The following is a 20,386-nucleotide window of genomic DNA, read 5'->3' on the forward strand; positions in this document are numbered from 1 at the left end:
CTGACGTTTTGGGCCTAGACCCTTCTTGGTCTCGGCCCGAAATGTCAGCTTTCCTGCTCCTCTGATGCTGCTTGGCCTGCTGTGTTCATCCAGCTCTACACCTTGTTATCTCAGATTCTCCAGAATCTGCAGTTCCTACTATCTCTAAAATGGAGCCTGCCAGCTTTGGAATTTTGGGCAGATGATCCTTGGGGCATTTGTAGCTCAAGGGTCCAGACATGCTGAGAGTGTCCTGACTAGATTTGAAATACTCTTTTTGGCTTAGGCATCCACAGTGTTGAGGGTTGCAGGCAGGTTGGAAGTAGGCAAGCCAGGCAACTCTGGAAAGTCCTGACAAAAGATTTCTGGTGTTCTGCATATGGTTCCTTCTCCAGCTAGGCACCTCCTGATCTCACCCTGTCTCCTAATGAAAAAAGTACTCGGAATAAGGTCAAGATCCTTCACTGCCCTATCGTAAACCTTCTTCTTTTGGGGTTAGGTTAAGTTTTCACGGCTTTTTCGCTTTGAGCAAATTGACGTTATTCAGTGTACTATAGTATATTAAGAGGAAAGCATTCACTTTCCCTCAAAAGTGAGAGGTTTTAATTTTTGATGATGATTCCACATAGGTTATTATCCATATTTTACATTGAATCACAGCATTCCTTTGAGTTTTAGTGGCATTTTCGCCTGTGCTATACAGTACTCTGTCAGAAGGTTAGCTTTTTTCCCATTTACTCATGGAACATGGGCATTCTTGTCTGGCCAAGTATTTATTGCTCAAACTTTGTTGCCCTTGAGAAGATGGTGGTGAGCTGCCTTCTTGAACTGCTCTAGTCCATGTGCTGTAGATAGACCCACATTGTTGTTGGGGAGGGAAGTCCAGGATTTCGACCAATCAACACTGAATGAAAACAATATATTTCTAAATCAGGGTGGGTTGTGGCTTGGAGGGAAACTTACAGATGATAGTGTTTCCATGTATCTCCTGCCTTTGTCCTTCTTGGTACTGACTGTGAATTTGGAATGTGCTGTCTAAGGATCTTTGGTGAATTTCTGCAAAGCATCTTGTCAATAGTACACACTGCTGCTCCTGAATATTGGTGATGGAGGTAGTGGATATTTGTGGATGTGGTACCATTCACACAGGCTGCTTTGTCCTTCTTCAGTGTTGTTGAGGCTGCACTTATCCAGGCAGGTGGGAGTATTCCATTAGACTCTGACTTGGGCTTTGTAGACCATGGGCAGGCTTTGGGAAGTGAAGAGGTGAGTTACTTGCTACAGCATTCCTAGCTTCTGACCTGCTCTTGTAGCCACTGCATTTATATATCCAGTCCAATTCAGTTTCTGGTGAAAGGTAAGCCCCAGGACGTTGACAGTGGGGGACACAGTGATGATAACACCATTGAATGTTCGGGGGTGGTGGATAGATTTTCTCTTATTGGAGATGTCATTGCCTGGCATTCATCATCTCCAATCAGGATAAGTTTCATTCTTATCAACCAACTTATGATTTTAGATAATGCAGTGATGCTCAACATCAAGTATGAAATGAGTTGGATTACCATTAACTTGTATGATTTCTGTTGTATCTGGTTCAGCTGAGTCATCTATTACCTATAAGAATAGGAGAGGAGAAGCTCAGTCTTGAAAAGCAAAGAAGGTTTATTAAATAACACTTAATAGCTTGTTACTTATATAAGAGTTTTTTGTGACACCTGAGGCTAGATTTAAGTATAGGTTCAAGTTACTGTTTAGCTACATTTATTTTAGTGCTGGATTTGCAACCGGAACTGGAACTAAATTAGCATTAAAAGGGGCTAACTTTTCCCAGGAATAGTCCTTTATCTTCTGATGGGTGGGAATTATCACATGATGGTAGTTAATTCTTTCAGTTCCTAATTGCTTTATGCAACAATCTATTGTTTTCATCATGTTCATTGTATTCATGTGTAATTTATTTTACAGAAGTGGACGACATTAAAGCATCTCCAAATCTGGAAGATGGCTTACCTACCTGGGCTCCCAGGTTTGGATCACAGCATGTTGAAAACTTGGAACCTGATGAGTATCAGTCTAACATCTACTTAGGAGGCACTCCAGTCATGTTATCCAGCAGACAGGATCAAGTTGTTAAGCAGGATGGGCAGCATTCTGCCTCTTCCGCTAAAAAGAAGAAGAAGCGCACTAAACGATCTGAAAAGCGAGAGAGCAAATCTACCAAGGAGGAACCAGAAAATGAGTAATCCCATTTGCCACAGCAAGCTGGTAACTCTCAGTAACCAGGTCAGATCACCAGGGTAGACACAAGGGTTCAGTAAATTCAATTTAATGTCACATTTGGAAAATGTATTGTTGTGTGCCCTCAAGTGCTATTTTTTTTTGAGTTGGATGTTTTATAATTCTAGTTAAAGTGTTTTATTTAGTATTGCTCTACTTCTTATGTCAAACAACATTCATTTCTTCTCTGTTCAACTGTAAGCACAGAAAAGCCAATGGCAAAAGCAATGTAAAAAATATTCTGCTAACATACCACCTAAGCCAACACCTTTTTTGTGAAATATGTATTATTAATTTTTATGTCCTTAGTGTCATGCCTCAAGGTCTGACCACGAAACAGTTTAACTGTACTATACATGTTTAAAGTTAAAAATTATATGTCAGTGAATATTGATTAAATCTTGAAATAACCAGCTGAAGAAACAATCAAAATTCACCTGAGAAGAGTGAAAACAAATGTATACAAAATCTAAAAGCTGTGTTAAGCAGTGCTTATTTCCAGTGCCAATGCAGAGTTTTATTCCACAGGAATCTGAATGAAACAGTTCTTGAATCAATGCATGTCATGCCAAACTAGTGGCTGCAATTTCACCATGTCTCAATAAACTGTGACTTGGATTGAAGAACAGCATGTATTTGCCATTACTTTTTTGGTATTTGAACATCTGACAGTTTGAGATATTTTCCTGTCTTTGTAAAGTCAGAGAAAATAATCTTATTGAATTATTATCAAGACTTGAAAGCAAAATGAATGAAATTTCTTTAAATACACATTCAGAGCAAAGTGCACCTTTGTGTATCTAACAGAATGTGGGAACGACAGTAAGCTGGCTTCAGCTACCCACTTTAGTTAGGTCAGTCTATTACTGCTTAATATTCATATGAAGCATTTTGTACATTATTGACATTGGTGATCATAAGAAGACATCATTTTTCCCCATCACCTGCGGCCAACTATGCATTTTGTTACATTTGTACCAAAGGCGGTTTTCTTTCTCAATCATTTCTAATGTAACCTTTTATGCTTAGCCTCTTTTCAGATGTATTCTGTTTTTGCATGTCTAAGTAAATGTGATCAGGACAATCTTTACCATGTATGTGTTTTTAATGGCTAATTTTTTTCACTTCTATAGTTGTCACAGCTTTCTGCATACAGATAAGTATTCTGTCTTAACTAAAGTAGCCTTTTATTCATTCCTCAATATCTATACATCTATAATTGTGTCACACTGTTTGCAGCTGTGTGAGAAAAAAAAAATCAGCCTTATGGAGCTGAAATGCAAATTCCTAGCTGGTGTTTTTATTCAACAGCAAAACTTTTAAAGTAGGTAAACATCTAAGGCCGCAAGCAAACACTTTATAGGAACCAACACAAGCCGAAAAAGGAGATATTATGAGGGTTGAACAAAAGCACGTTAACGAGATAGATTTTGAGGAAGATCTGAGTTGTGGCAGATATTGAAATATTGAACGGTTTAGGAAGGAAATTGCATAGCCTAGAGTTATGACAGTTGAAACTGTGGGTCACCAATTTTAAGATTTGTGAGTGAGCAGCACAGATGGGGCCAGACTTACAGGAATACAGATTGTTCCAACTGTTATGGGACTAGAAGACGTCATTTAAATAGAGAGAAAAAGAACACATAGGGATTTTAATGCAAAGTAGAGAATTTTAAAATTGAAGCATTGTTGGATCAATACTCTAATTAGATCAGAATTCACAAGAATCATGGATAAATAAGACTGGTTAGATTGTAAGCCTCAGAATTTTTAATTAACTGATGTATGTCTGGTCCAAATAATGCTTCATTCAACTTTATCGGTACAAAATGTAATTTATTTTAAGATTAGCAGAAATATTTCCTAATAAAAACAATATCCACAAACAAAACACAGTTGAAAGCTTTCAAATTAACACAGCCAAGTCAATTCCCTGGAAATGCAATTACACCCAGAAATGTTACATGCTGTATTGACCCGATGCCATCTCACATTCTCTACTTGTTTCCACAAACAGGCTAGTTATGTAGAAAATTGTGAGATTTTCAAGTAGCCCCATGAATAGGTCCAGAACACAGTTTTATCAGTCACCATGTTGTAAGAATCCTGTTCTCTTCATAAAAATTTATGAAGTAGGAATCGGTATAGGCTACACAGTCCTTAACTAATTCTCCACTATTCAATAAAATAATGACTGACCTTTTACTTCAGCTCAATCCTACTGCACAATCCTCAATACCTTTATTCATTTACAGTCTCCACGGAATTCTCCAAAAACATTCACCAATAAAAGGGTTTACTATAATAGAAAATTGGGAAGATCAGCTCTAATTCATATTAAAGCAAAATACTGTGGATATTGGAAATCTAAAACAAACACAGAAAATGTTGAAGAAAATCAGCAGATCTGGTAGCATCTGTGGAGAGAAAAAGGCCCTGAAAATGCCTTAAAGAATTTTACTGCCAACTGAACCAAGTGTGTATGTCCAGACAAAATGGAGGAAATACAGTAAATGTAATGCCTTCTTAAAACTCAGAGGCATTGTGTAGGCACAATTTCAGCATGTCATAATGAACATTTTCTCATGTATTTCAGAGTTTCCCTTGAGTATTGAAGTAAACTATAATAACTACTTGCATTTATATGGAACATTTACCATAGCAAAACATCGCAAGGTGTTTCTCAGGAATGTTATCAGCAAAATGTAACACTAGCCACTTATGGATATTTTAGGATATATGGCCAAAATGTTGAAGCAGTACTTAAATTGTACGGAACATCTGAAAGAAAGAGAAATCGGTAAAGAAGTGGAGAGGCTTAAGGAAGGGATTCCAGAGTGTGAGGCTGAGGCAGCTGAACACAGAGCCATCTTTCAAATCAAAAATGCACAAGGGCCCACAATTGCAGGAATTCAGTGATCTGATAAGTTGTAATGTTGAAGGAGGGAAAGGCAATGCCACAGAGTGATTTGAAAATAAAGTTAAGAATTTCATAAAATTGGGAATACGGGTTCTGGGAAGCAATGTAGATCAATGAGTACATCAACAATATGTTAACCAGAACTCAGAACATAAGAAATAGGAGCAGGAGTAGACCATGAAGCTGCACAAGCACACAACTCCAGGAATCATATGAATTAGGATAGGGGCAGTATGGCTTTTCACATGAGTTTAAGTTTATTGAGGATGGAGAATAGGAGACCAGGCAAGAGAACTTAACAATTGTCAAATTGATATTGTTTGATATCCATTCCTTGCTAATATACTCAATTGTAAAAAGGGCATAAAAAATTTCACCTTGTGATTCACAAATACTATTTTCTGAAAGGTCTTTAAGTGAAGGTTAGTGATGATTTTAAAAGTTATGTACTTTGATTGGAATAAATCTTCTTGAACAATTCCTGAGAAAATAGCAGTTCTTTGTCTCCTGACCTTGCTAGCTTCGAACATTCATGTTCAATAAAGTCTATATAATAAGAAACCACATAATTAAAGCAACCTTCTATCTTGCTCCTTCCTCTAGTTTCACCAGCCTTGTTCTCCACTGCTACTTAACTTCTCTTTGCTCCTTCCATCAGCAGGAAACACGGGAGAAGTAGATGGCGGGTCCTTTCAAAAATTTTCAGTGACATGTATAGTGGGGTGGCATGAGGGGATTATTTTCTTGCTTGATCATTCCTATGATTAATTTTTCCTGGTTGATTTGGACACTACAGGCCAATTTTTCCTTCTATCCTCATAAAGTTTGAGTACTGATACAGACTCAGGAATGCTGAGAAAGTTATTGACTGCAGCAACATAGCTCTATGCCTTCTGGAAAAGAAGGAAAATAAATTGAGTTGGCTGGGAATTGTTATTTTAGATAAGGATGGTTATTTTGCAATTGGATCTGTATTAAATTCAGACAGGTTACAGCTAATTTTGCACTTCGATTAGAAAAGCAATCTTAAATTGTGAATGTCTGAAACAATTTCTGAACACTACAAACCTGAAATTATACAGTCTTATAACAATATATTCTCAAATTACTTTATCTTCTAAAATTGTAGGTTGCTGAGTTTTTGACAAATATAATATATTACGTCTCAATTTCTTCAGTTTGACATTTAAAAGATTTTCTTCTGCTTTATAAATAGAAAGGTGACATGCACTTTCAATTTAATGAAAGGGAAATATTACACTCCCTATAGACTATGACAAATGACTGACAGTCTAGATAACAGCCATGGTCAAATACCCTACTTCGACTGCGTTACCTTCAATCTGCACAATACAGAAAAAATATAAGTCCCTATTGTCAGTTACATTATGCTACTTACCCGAAAACCTCGAGTTACAATTGATTGGATATCGTCACAAGTGCTTTGTTACTTGCTACCACCTGTTCCTGAAATTGAATATTTGTATTATTGTTTTTCTCTAATTTTACAGAAGGGTTGCCAAAGTATATGCATTTGTATAAAATAAGCCTTTTCTCATCAGTTTTCTGGGACATGTTTCCTTGAATTCATTTAATTCTATGCATTTCAGTTACGTTTGATTCCCATAACCAGGTCTTTAAGTGCAAATCCAGTGCTATTGCTTTTCAAACATCTGCCTCATACTTCTGCTTGAGTAAATACAAGAAAAAGAAACAACTACAAGCTAACACGCTTGGGCACCAATGAAAGCCTATAGATTTTTTAAATTCTTTATTTGTGTGTGTATATCCCTGGAAGGCAGAACTTTGTTGCCCCTCTTTTATTGCCCTTAAACTGAGTTGCATACTTGGGCCATCAAAAGCCAACTACATTGCTGTGGGTCTATGCTGCCACAACAGACAAGTATATTGGAAGGAAACGAGTATCTGAACTACGATTCATTAAGTTAAGAAATAGAATAACAATGATTCAAATTCAGGCTGTCCAACAATTTATGTTGTTGATATATGTCATCAGTGTCGTATAGCAAGTAAGCAGCAGCAAATGTGAAATAGTGGCCTTTCTTTATTCTTTCTCCCCAATTCCATTCCCTATTAGATCTGGGCATAGGGGAATGTGAGTTCTAAATTTCTCTATGACTCATTCCCACCCCCACCATCCCCCGGCTTTTTAAAGAACCATTAACCCAAAAGTATCGAAGGAATTGTGATACAAAAGTATGATGTTACATCAGGTAATTAACATTGAACTTCTGTATTACTCTGTTGAATATCAACCGAGTCAAAGCAAAGAGGCCGCAAATCAGAATACAAGGGAGAAAACATACAAATAAGAAGCAATAAAAATGTCAATAAACTGCCAACAAGAAACTTTGTAGTATTTATGATGAATCAATTCACAATGCACTGTTAGGAGAAACTATCAAAGTTTGTCATTGACCTCTATTTATTTTAGTACATGTTGATAGAAGTTCCAGATTACTGCATAACATTTGACCGAATCAGTTGCCCAATACCAAGGCACTGGGAATGCAATCTGTCCTCGTGGCATTTTTGGAAACCACATTGCTACTTCACACATTGAAAAACATTGTGGAAGATTGGATAGCACTCTAAAGAATATTGATAGGCTAGTGTTTTCAAGAATAATTCAAGTGCTAAAGATTTCAACCTACATTTTGTCTTGAAGTTCAGAATAATCTATTGTAATCAGTTAACTGTGCTCGTTACCCATATGTAATAATAAGGCATCTTTTAATTTTACAATTCATTATCAGAATGGTAGTGTGATTGACTGAATGGGAACTTACTGCCCATCCCTACTTGTCCTGTGAAAGTGGTGGTGAGCTGCATTCTTAAACAATTGCAGCCTTTTGATGCTGCTAAACCCATGCTGCCATGAGTGGGAGCATTCCTGAATTTCGATTCAGTGACACTAATGGCAATATATTTGCAAGAATGGTGAGTAGCTTGGGGCACTTGCAGGAGTTGATATTCCTAAGTATCTGCTGCATTTGTCCTTCTGCATGTGCGTATTCATATGTTTGGAAGGTGCTGTCTAAAATACCTTAGTGAATTTCTGCAAAACATCTTGGAGATAGTACAAAACACTGCTACTGAGTGTCAGTGTTGGAGGGATTCAATGCTTATGGATGTAGTGCCAATCACATGGGCTGCTTTGATCAGGACGGAGTCAAGCTTCTTCAGCTTTGTTGAAGCAGCACTCATCTAGACAAGTAGGGAGCATTCCAATGCACTCCCACCCTTTTTTAAATTCATTCGTCAGATGAGTGCGTCGCTGGCTAGGCAGCATTTATTGCCTGTCTCTAATTGCCCAAAGGTGTGTTGGAGATGGTGTATAGGGTTTGGGAATCAGGAGGTCAATTACTACAGGATTCCTAGCCTCTGACCTGCTCTTGTAGCCACAGAATGTATGTGACTATTGCAGTTCTGTTTCTGATTGATGGTAACTTGCAGGATGTTGATATTGGGGTTATGCCATTGAATGTCAAGGAATAATGGTTATACTATATTCTCTCTTTTGGAGATGGTCATTGCATTGCACTGTGTAACATAATGTCTCTTGCCATTTGTCACACCAAACCTGGATTTTGTACAGGTCTTGTTGCATTTGGGCATTTACTCAATATCTGAGGATCATGAGTGGAGCTGAGCATTATGTATCATCAATGGAGATCTCCACGTATGACCTTATGATTGAGGAAAGGTCTTGTTGATATAGCTGAAGCTAGTTAGGAGAAGGGCAGAACCCTGAGTAACTCCTACAGAGATGTTCTGGAGCTGTAGTGACTAACTTCCAACCACCATAACCATCTTCCTTTGTGTGAGGTATGACTCCAAACAGTGGGGACATTTTCTCTGATTCCCACTGACTCTAGATTTGCTAAAGCCCCTTGATGCCTCATTCAGTCAATGCAACATTGATGTTAAAGGCAGTCGCTCTCATCTCAACTCTGGAATTCAGCTCTTTTGTCCATTTTTGGACCAAGGCTGTAATGAGGTCAGGAACTGGAAGGTCCTGGTGAAATCCAACTGGGCTTCGGTCAGCATGTTATTGCTGAGCAGGTGCTGCTTGACAGCACTGTTGATGATACCTTCCGTGTCTTCTTTGATGATGGAAAGTAGATTAATGGGACTTCGGCTGGGTTAGATTTGTCATGTTTTTTATGTACAAGACATATTTGAGCAATTTTCCACGTCATCAGGTAGATCCTAGTGTTACAATTATCCTGCAATGGTTTGACTAAAGGTGCAGTAAGTCATTGAGCATAAGTCTTCAGGACACTTTCAGGAATGTTGGCAAGGCCCATAGCCTTTGTTGTATCTTGTGCCTCCAGCCCTTCTTAATACAATGTGAATTTAATTGAATTAGGTTAAAACTGACATCTGTGATGCTGGGAACATCTGGAGGAGGCCAACATGGATCATTCACTTGAAACTTCTCGCTGAAGGTTGTTGTGAACGATTTAGCCTTATCTTTTCCACTGACATGCTGGGCTCTCCCATTATTGAGAACAGGGATATTTGTGGATCCTCCTTCTCGACTATTTTGTTTAGTTGTCTGTCACCATTCTCAACCTAGTTTTGACAGAGCTACAGAATTTAGATCTGATCCATTAGTTGCGGAATTGATCAGCTCTATCTATCACTTGCTGCTTATGCTGTTTGGCAAAAAAATCCTATTTTGTAGCTTCATCAAGTTGATTCCTCATTTTTAGGTATGCGAGGTGCTGTTTCTGGCATGCCCTTCTGCATTCTTCATTGAACCATTAAAATGGCAATGTAGTGGGTGGTTTTTCTGAACAGGCTACAAGTTTATGGGTTCCTTTTCAACTGCTGCAATACACTACCTTAGACATTTACAGACCCTCAACAGCTTTTTTGTTAGTATGTTGGAGGCACTGTTATAAGTGAGCAATAAATTTTAGTGTACTCCAGACAGTACATCCACAACTGTCATTCTCAGGTTGATGACAATCATGCAAATTCTGTGCATGAAATGTTTGGTCTGTATTACTTTTTGGTACTGAGAAAGCTCCAAGAATCTTCCCTACTCTAAACACAGATATCAAATATGCTGAATTTTATTGGTCCACTGTAGTCAGGTTGAGAGGCAAGAGACCGAGGAAAATGATGGTGGAAGGCATTGGGAGATGAGCCTGAAGTGGACAGCCAATTGAATTAACTAAGGGCCCAATTAAGAACTGAAAGAACTGCGGATGCTGTAAATCAGGAACGAAACCAGAAGTTACTAGAAAAGCTCAGTAGGTTTGGCAACATCTGTGAACAAAAAAATCAGAGTTAACTTTTCGGTAATGGAGACCTTAATTGCAAGAGATCGGTGTGGTTGGAAAATTTTGGCCTAAAATGTCTGTCTTATTCTGTTAAAAAGCAGCAAACCTAGGACTGGGAAAAATTTTAAATTCAGCAGAGGAGGACAAAGGGTATAATTTGGAAAGAGGAAATAGAATATGAAAGTAAACTTGCAGAAAACACAAAAAAAAGGCTGCAAAAGCTTCTATAGATATGTGAAGAGAAAAAGACTGGTGAAGACAAATGTCTGTCCCTTCCTGTTAGAATCAGGTGAATTCAAAGACAATAAAGAGATCGCAGACAAGTTGAACAAATACTTTGGATCTGTCTTCACAAAGGAGGACACAAATAGCCTTCAGGAAATGTTAGGGGATAGAGGGCCAAGCAAGAAGGAGGAACTGAAGGAAATCCTTATTAGTCAGGAAATGGCATTGATGAAATTGATGGGATTGCAACCTGGTTGAGTCCCCAGGGCCTGATAATCTGCATCCCAGCATACTTAAGGAAGTGGTCCTACAATTGGCTAATGCATTGGTGATCATTTTCCAGCATTCTGGAGACTCTGGAAGAGTTCCATTAGACTGGAGAGTAGCTAATGTAACTCCACAACAAGAAATTATAGGCCGGTTAGCCTGACATCGATGGTGGGGAGAATGCTGGAGTCAATCATTAAGGTTGTAACAATAAGCATTTGGAAAGCAGTGACAGAATCAGTCCTGGTCAGCATAGATTCACTAAAGGGAAATCATGCTTGACAAATCTTCTGAAATTTTTTGAGGATGTGACCAGTAGAGTAGGTAATGATGAATCAGTAAATGTTGTGTATCTGGACTTCCAAAAGGTTTTGACGAGATTCCATGCAAAAGATTAGTAAGGAAAATTAAAATTCATGGTAGCAGAGATAATGTATTGACATGGATGGAGAGCTGGTTGGCAGACAGGAAGCAGAGAGTTGGAATGAATGGATCATTTTCAGAAAGGCAGGCAGTGATGAGTTGGGTGCCACAAGGTTTAGTGCTGGGAGCTCAGCTGTTCACAATGTACATTAATGATTTGGATGCAGGAATTGAATGCCATATCTCCAAATTTGCAGATGACACTAAGCTGGGTGGCAGTGTGTGCTGGAGGATGATGCTAAGAGGTTGCAAGGCAACTTGGACAGATTGGCTGAGTGGGCAAATACTTGGCAAATGCAATATAATGTGGATAAATGTGAGGTTATCCACTTTGGTCACAAAAATAGGAAGGCAGATTATTATCTGAATGGTGGCAGTTTAGGAAAAGCTGAGGTGCAATGAGACCTGGGTGTCATGGTGTCACTGAAGATTGGCATGCAGATGCAGCAGGCCGTGAGGAAAGCTAATGGCATACAGGTCTTCATAGTGAGAGGATTTGAGTATCAGAATAAGGATGACTTGCTGCAGTTATGCAGGGCTATGGTGAGGCCATTTCTTGAGTATTATGTGTAGTTTTGGTCTCCTTGTCTGACATTCTTGCCATTGAGGGAGTCCAGCAAAGGTTCACCAAACTGATTCCTGGGATAGCAGGGCTGATATATGAAGAAAGACTGGATTGACTAGCTTGTATTCCCTGGAAATTAGAAGAATGGGATGGGATTTCATAGAAACCTATAACACCTGATGGGACTCAACAGGCTAGATGTGTGAAGAAGGTTTCCAATGTTGGGCATGTCCAAAACAAGAGGTAAAAGTCTTAAGAATAAGTGATAAGCCATTCAGAACTGAGATGAGGAGGAATTCTTTCACTCAGAGAGTGGTAAAGCTGTGAAATTCTCTTTCACAGGAATCTGTTGAGGCCTCTTCATTGGATATATTCAAGATAGATTTGGACATGACCCTTGTGGCTTAAGGGACGAAGGGATACGGGGAGAGGGTGGAAATGGGAAACTGAGATTCCATGATCAGCCATGATCGTATTGGATGGTGATGCAGGCTTGAACGGCTGAATGGCTGACTCCTGCACCTATTTTCTGTGTTTCTATGTAATATTTGGTACTTAAAATGAAGTATCTATAATTTCCCGGATTGTTTGCTCTGTTATGTTAGATGAGGGGAATTGTGTTGAGCATTGATGGGTGATACAAGCAAAATTTGACAATTTGGTGATTCATGTCACCAATTTTTAAATTATTTGTTAGTTATGTAAAGGTTAATTCAAATACTTCAGCACTTAAATACAGTGACATTCCAAGTTCCCTGCAACCATCTGCCTCAAGACACAAAAATAAGTTTTTCATATATGCTTGCATGACAAATAGTGAAAATATTTAGATTAATTAAATAAGATTCACCAGATTCTGCATTAAACATACTATCCTAACAACAATAATTTGATCTGAATAGGTACTCTTGTGTGATGAAATGCTGCAAAATGTTTTATATGACTTTTACCAGAAAAGGTATGATCGTGAGCCATATATATTATATTCGGTTGCATGATCAAATGTTTGCTTGAAAGAGTAGCTTTTCAGAAGTTTCCTAAAGGATGATTGTGAGACATAGAGGCAGAGGAAATTCTAAAACTTGGGACCAACGCAACTGAAGTCAGGACCATCATTTGTTGATTTGATTTGATTTATTCTTGTCACGTGTACCAACATACAGTGAAAAGTATTGTTTTTGCATGATAACCAGACAAATTATACCTTACATAAGTATATCAGGGTAATAGAACAGAATGCAAAATATCATGTTATAGCTACAGAGAAGGTGTAAAGAAAGATCAACTTTAATATATAAGAGGTCCGTTCATAATTCTCATAACAGTAGAGAAGAAACTGACCTTAAAGCTGTTGGGTGTAGAGCTGGATGAACACAGCAGGTCAAGCAGCATCAGAGGAGCAGGAAAGCTGATGTTTCGGGTCGAGACCCTTCTTCAGAAATGGGGGAGGGGAAGGGGATTCTGAGGCATCCTTAGAAGGGGCTTCGCAGTGGGGTTAAAATTGTTACAGAGAAAGTAGGAACTGCCGATGTTGGAGAATCTGAACAAGGTGTAGAGCTGGATGAACACAGCAGGCCAAGCAGCAACAGAGGAGCAGGAAAGCTGACGTTTCAGAAATGGGGGAGGGGAAGGGGATTCTGAGGCATTAATTCTGAGAATTAGAGGAGTGCAGACATCTCAGCAGGTTGTGGGACTGCAGAGATTTACAGAGATTTAGTGGGTAAAGTTATGGCAGGGTATGAAGCAAGAATGAGAATTTGCAAATCAAGACATGATTGACTGGCACTTGCACAAGGATGATAGAAGGCTGGGACTTGTTAAAAAAAAAAGCAGCAGCAGAGTTTGGGATGGTCACATACATACGGGGAATAGAACACAGGAGACCAGCCAGAATATTGTTGAAATAGTCAAGTCAGTGAAGCACAGAATTTTATAATGAAGAAGGAAGCCATTTGTCCCATCATGTCTGTACCTACTCTCCAAATGAGTATCACAACTTAGTGCAATTCTGCTGTCATTTCTCCACAATCCTGAACATTATTTATGTGCAAAATAATTATCAAATGATTGCTTGAATTGCTTAATTTAATCTGTTTCCACAACATGTTGTGCCCTAATGAACTGAACGACAGTTTGTTTGAAAAAGATTTATTTCCCTCACACTTTGTTTCCTTCTTTTATAAATTCCTTTAAATCTGTGCCCTTTCACTTTGATCCTTTTAGGAGTGGGCTTCTGTCTTTTTTTCTTTATTCATTCACAGGATGAGGGTGTCACTGCTAGGCAGCATTAATTGCCCATCCCTAATTGCCCAGAGGGCAATTAAGAATCAACCACATTGCTGTGGGTCTGGAGTCACATGTACACCACCACATGGTAAGGTTGGCAGATTTCCTTCCCTAAAGGACATTAGTAAACCAGATGGGTTTTTCCAACAATCGACAATGAATTCATGGTCATCATTGGATTCTTAATTCCGGATATTTTATTAAATTCAAATTCCACCATCTGCCATGGTGGGATTCGAACCCAGGCCCTCAGAACATTACCTGGGTCTCTGGATTAACAGTCCAGCAATAATACCACTAGACCATCACCTCCCTGTGCTTAGCCTTCTCCATTCTAATGAAAACAGTCCCATCAACTCCAATCTAGCTTCATAAATTACACTTTTCATCACTGGAACCATTCTCATTAACATCTTCCGTATGCTCTCCAATATGTTCACTTCCTTGCGAAAGTCTGATGCATAGAACAGTACACAGTACTCTTGCTGAGATCTAACTAGTGTCTTATGCAAGTCCAGTGTAATCCCCTTGTTCATGTACTCTGCACCACTGTTAATAAAACCTGTCCATATTTTATTAATAACTCTCTCTATCTGTCTGCCACCTTTATTAATGTATGCGCATATACATCAGGAGTAATAAACTTTATTCCATACTGTCTCTCCATGCTCTCTCTACCAAAATGTATCACTTGACACTTCTCCACAACTAAATTCATTTGTGAACTATCTGCTCACTCCACTAATTTGTGTAGAGTCTAATGTCTGGAGACAGCAAAGGCATGAATAAGGGTGTAAACCATTTACGAGCCAGGATGGGCCAAGATGAGGGATAGTCAGAGATGGAAAGAGCCAATCTTTCTGATTGAATAAACAAGGTTTGAATCTCATCCCAGGATCAAGTGTGACACCAAGGTTATGAACAGACTGACTTAATTTCAGACTGTTGCCAGGGAAATGGATAGAGTTGGTTATTAGGAACAGAATTTGAGTGCTTCTGTGTTTATTTGTAAAGTGATTCTCAGTTTAGGTGATTGGGACTTTTGTGGCATTCAACAGCTAATAGTTCAAAAGGAAATCAAGAGCAAAATTAGCAGTAAGGAACACTAGTCTCACTTGCATGGGTTACTTGGATGCACTTTATCGTTTTAATATGTTAATAAGAATGGATTATTTTCCAAAGAATCAAGCAGCATGCTCAATCATGCAGAATACAGTAATTATCCTTTGATCCTTCAACTAATTTCCAGCTATTTTAAGGATCTCTTGACCCTCCCCCTAAACTGTTCATTCCTTTAAGTATTTTTTAAAAAAGAAGATAAGAGGGTGCATGGAGAGATGAAGAAATGTATTTCACATATTTTACACAGTTAATTGCTTTAGTGTAGAACTTCAGTTTCAAAAGCTCATGCTTGTATGTCGATTATGCGTAAACACGTTTGCTTTGTGCACCAACTATGCATTGCTATGTTTCTAGATTCCACTCAGAAGATGAGCACTCCAGAGAATGCTACAGCATATAAATATCCCTTTTTATTGCCGATATACTTCATCACCATATAAATCGCATTAACCCTATCATTTTTAGGTGATTGTTCTAATTTATCAGTGGGCATGAAATATAATATGAAATGTATTAATATATATTTTACTTCAATCTAATAGGCTGCTTGACCTTTTGGGTTTGTACAACAATAGTTAAAATCTGAACAGGTTTTCAATTGTAAACTTGATCTGACCAATATTTCCATGTTAATTCTGATATGAAATACATTTGTGTAATGCTTTTACAAAAGATTACTTTTGTATCTAATGTTTTATAATGTACATTGATCAACTCAAGATGATCAATGAACAAAGGCAATATTTCCTTCAGTATTTATTTCGTTAAATATTTGTGGTTGAAAAGTACTTGGTCCTCATTTATGAATCCAGACAGAAAGACACCTAAGGGTTATGGGAAACAGACAGGAAAGTGCAATTGAGATCACAACCAGATCGTCCATGATGTCATTACATATATTGGATTATAGTCGCTTTGTAATTATAATAGTATTGCCTGAATTGTGAACATTTGAAGGTCAATTTTGATTATTGCTCTTGAAAATTTATCCCAGCAAAGCATTCTTGGTTGTCATGCACACAAAACAATAAATACAAGTCATACTGTTATAACTGCAGTATGGAAAGGAGTATTTGAAGCACTGTCTTCAAAGTGACAACAGTTTTCGTTTTCCTCTTATATCCGGTGGAGGTGGCTGAAGGAGATTGTGTCCATTCTGAACTGTCAAAACGTGTTTGCAGTGTAAAAATACTTAAAACTTGTAGATTGTTGAACAAACTTCTTCACAAAAAAATCAAGTTGGACTCAAACCAAAGATTTTCTGAATACCCCTGCTGAAAGGGTGCTGAGATGCAAATACTCTAGTTAGTATAATGAACTGCAAATGGAAAATCTGTTCAAAAGTACGCCTATGTCTCTGAAATAAAAATTACACAAGTAAATTGATAAATTGCTTAGATAACATCACACAAAGGCTCATATACTTTTAGGAAACAGGCAATAATTTTGTTTAAATCAACACATTCAATGATTCAAACAGATGAACCGTACCCTCTATTTTATCTTTGGTTCACTGTTAATATTTTATTAACAGAAGGCTAGTAGTCCTTCATGCATCTTTATGTGTTTCTAACTTGCAATGTTTTGGGTGGCACGATGGCTCAGTGGTTAGCACTGCTGCCTCATCGTGCCAGGGACCTGGGTTTGATTCTAAACTTGGGTGACATATATGTGTGGAGTTTGCATGTTTAAGCCATGTCTGCTTGGGTCTTCTCCCACAGCGCAAAGATGTCCAGATTAGATTGATTGGATAGGCTAAATTGCCCATAGTGTCCAAGGATGTGCTGGCTCATGGATTAGCCATGGGAAATACAGAGATAGGGAAGAGAGCTGGGATACTCTTCAGAGCGTCAGTGTAGTCTTGATGGGCCAAATGGTCTGTTTCCACACTGTAGGGATTATATGATAATGTTAACAAACCCACCCATGTGGACAAATGAGTTTTGTGTGTTAGGCAGAGTGGCACGAGATGCTCGAATTTAAAATAAAAATGCACATGATGAAATAATTCAAAATTGAAACAGATCAGGATAGTGTCAATCCTTTAAAATCCTAACCTTTTGTCTGTTTGCCTTGCTTGTTACAATACCAACTTAGATTTTTTTTCTCGTAGGAAAAGTAATTATTTGTGCTCATAATAAGAACATTTTGTCCTTCTTACTTCAGGCACTTCTGAATTACAATCCTGTACTACATAACAGAATAAGAATATGTTTTACAATTACAACAATAGAATACTTAAACTGGGGAGAGGTTAAACTGGGCAGCGTTGGGGTTGTGGGGCAGCAATAATAGGGGGTAGGGATGAATACTTCTAATATCTTGAGGGATGTTTGTACCTGGAACTCATTTTGCATCTTGACATTTTTAATGAACCTTTCCTTATAAATTTTGCAAATGATCTTTTTTCTGAAATAATTCATTAGATACTTGCACTATGCAATGAGGTCTCCTACAAAATATATATTTTAAAATGCACCATGTATGTACATTGACTTGACTTGACAAAAAAAACCATATTTCCTAATAACCAGAGGCCTTTGGCAAAACAGTGCAACTCTTCTGTACTTCAGATCACTGCATGGAACTTATTAAGATACGAAGGGAATTGTGCGTGTGAAGAATAATCTCCATTAAAACATGTTTCATAATATGTCTCAAGCATTTATGATAGATAGTTAAGGAAATATATATATGTCATGCTGATCAAAAAATGCCATTCATGGTATTTCTTTGTGTTTCTCGGACCAAAACACCTCCATCTTTTAAAACAGCATATGGATAGTGGAAGCAAATCATTACTATCATTAAATGGAGCCTGGATAGATTGTGGAAGAAAATGTGAAATGGTGCAGAAGACATCAAATTCAGACATGAAAACACTCAAAAAGCATGTTATTGGATGTGGACCAGGACAGAATTTATGGCTGTCTTCTCCAATTATCTTCTAAATTCTTGGGTCAGGAATTAGCCTCTTGTAAGCTGACAGATCAGAGGAAGAGAGGGGATGAAAGGATTTTACTGCAAGTCTTCACAACAGTGTATGTAGGCCTGATAGGTTTGCCAAAGATTTGTATCAAAATAATTAGTTGGTTTCCTCAAAGTTGTTCAAGGGAAGATGAGGGCCAAATATAATTTTTAGATTAGAAACAAGACGAGAGTGTGGAAGGCAATTAAATGCAGACTTAACTTAGTTCACAATTTAAACTTATACATTTTATGCAACATAAATAACTTGTATTTAGTTAATGCTTTTTATTTACCAAAACATCACAAATCTCTTAGAAGCATTATAAAACAAAATATCACACTGAAGCAAAATAGAAAATATTAAGGCAGATAGGCAAAAGCTTGACCAAAGCAGTAGATTTTAGTCGATGTCGCAAAGGAGAAAAATGAAGTAGAGTGACATAGAGAATTTTGAAGATAAGGGACTAAGCAGCTGAAATAATTGCCTGAAATAGGGGAGCAATTAAAATGGAAATGCTCAAGAATCAAAATTAATGAATGCCAATATATTGGAGGATTGTGGGGCAGGAAGAAATTGCAGAATCACAGAAGCATGAAATAATGGATGAATTTGAAAACAGGGATGAAAGTTTAAATTTGAGATGGAGTTTCACCAGGAGCCAATGTTGTTCAGTGGTCACAATGATGACAGGAGAATAAAAATTGTTGCAAGTGGGATAAATATATGATAACAAGTTGTTGAATATATGGGTAGAAACACATGACCATTAGTTTATGAACTGTACAGTATGGCTATTTGTATGTTGGAGTGGAGATAATTAAAAAAGGCAAGAATGAAGATTTGGCATCAAAATAGCTGAGACAGATGTGAAGTTGGGCTGTGTTCTGGAAATAGAAATAAGTCACTCATAAAGTTATATAATGTTCATATGTTCCACAATGACACAAATTAGAAATCGCGAACAAATATAATCTTCAGGTGAAGCATAGTGAGGTTTATAGAATAGAAAGCCACAGTATTAAGGGGATACCATTAAGCAAGTTATTACCATGTTAGTTCTTTGCAAGAGGAATTCAGCTAGCAATGCCTCTGCTTTCATTTCCCCACACCTGTTTTATTTTTGTTTTTCCTTCACATGCTAATCTAATTCTCCTTTGAAAACTAATATGAAATTTTCTTTCAAAATGCTTTCAGAAAGTGCATAACCAATTACTAGATAAAGCAAATATTTCTTCACATTGCTTTTGGTTCTTCAGCCAATCATCAAAATTGTGGTTTTGCTTCTTGGTACTTTTGCCAATACTGTAGCACTAGGTTCCCCTAGCTACTTTCTCCAAACCCATTATCTGTTTAAGTAGTACTATCAAATCTCATATAAAGCTGCTCTCTCTCAAATGGCAACACTTTCAACTTCTCCAATGTATCCAACTATCTAAGGTCTCTCACCCTTTGACTAATTCTCATACATCTTCCACAACAGGAGGGTGGCACATGGCGCACTGGCTCAGTGGTTAACACTGCTGCATCATCAGGGAACCAGCTTTGATTCCAGTCTCGGGAAACTGTCTGTGTGGAATTTGCAGATTCTCCCCTTGTCTGCGTGGGTCTCCTCTGGATGCTCTGGTTTCCTCTCACAGTCCAATGATGTGCCCGTTAAGCAGATTGGCCATGCTAAACTGCCCATAGTTTCCAGGGATGTGCAGGCTAGGTGGATTAGCCATGGGAAATGCAGGGTTACAGGAAAAAGGTAGGGGTGTGGGTCCAGATGGGATGGACTTTGGAAGGGTGGATGGGTTGAATGGCTGCTTCCACACTGTAAGGATCCTATACTATGATCTTTTCTGCACCGTTTCTAAAACACTCACATCCTTCCTAAACGATACTGCCCAAAACTGGACGCAGTTCTTCAACTGATAGTAGGAACTGCAGATGCTGGAGAATCTGAGATAACAAGGTGTAGAGCTGGATGAACACAGCAGGCCAAGCAGCATCAGAGGAGCAGGAAGGCTGACGTTTCGGGCCTAGACCCTTCT

The 20,386-nt window shown here is 38.1% G+C and overlaps 1 protein-coding gene across 1 annotated transcript in view; it reads left to right on the top strand.

Annotated features, from left to right (window-relative positions):
- The window catches only part of LOC109914840 (protocadherin beta-15-like), a 137,513-nt gene extending 134,168 nt beyond the window's left edge, over positions 1-3,345 (top strand). The window contains exon 4 of the mRNA XM_048603774.1: positions 1,948-3,345. Within this exon, the coding sequence (XP_048459731.1) occupies positions 1,948-2,225 (278 nt within the window). The 3' untranslated portion in view covers positions 2,226-3,345. The remainder of the gene's footprint in view (positions 1-1,947) is intronic.
- Positions 3,346-20,386: the final 17,041 nt, after the last annotated feature.

Source organism: Rhincodon typus, chromosome 12, assembly GCF_021869965.1.
Source record: "Rhincodon typus isolate 14 chromosome 12, sRhiTyp1.1, whole genome shotgun sequence".
In the NCBI taxonomy this organism is placed as follows: Eukaryota; Metazoa; Chordata; class Chondrichthyes; order Orectolobiformes; family Rhincodontidae; genus Rhincodon; species Rhincodon typus.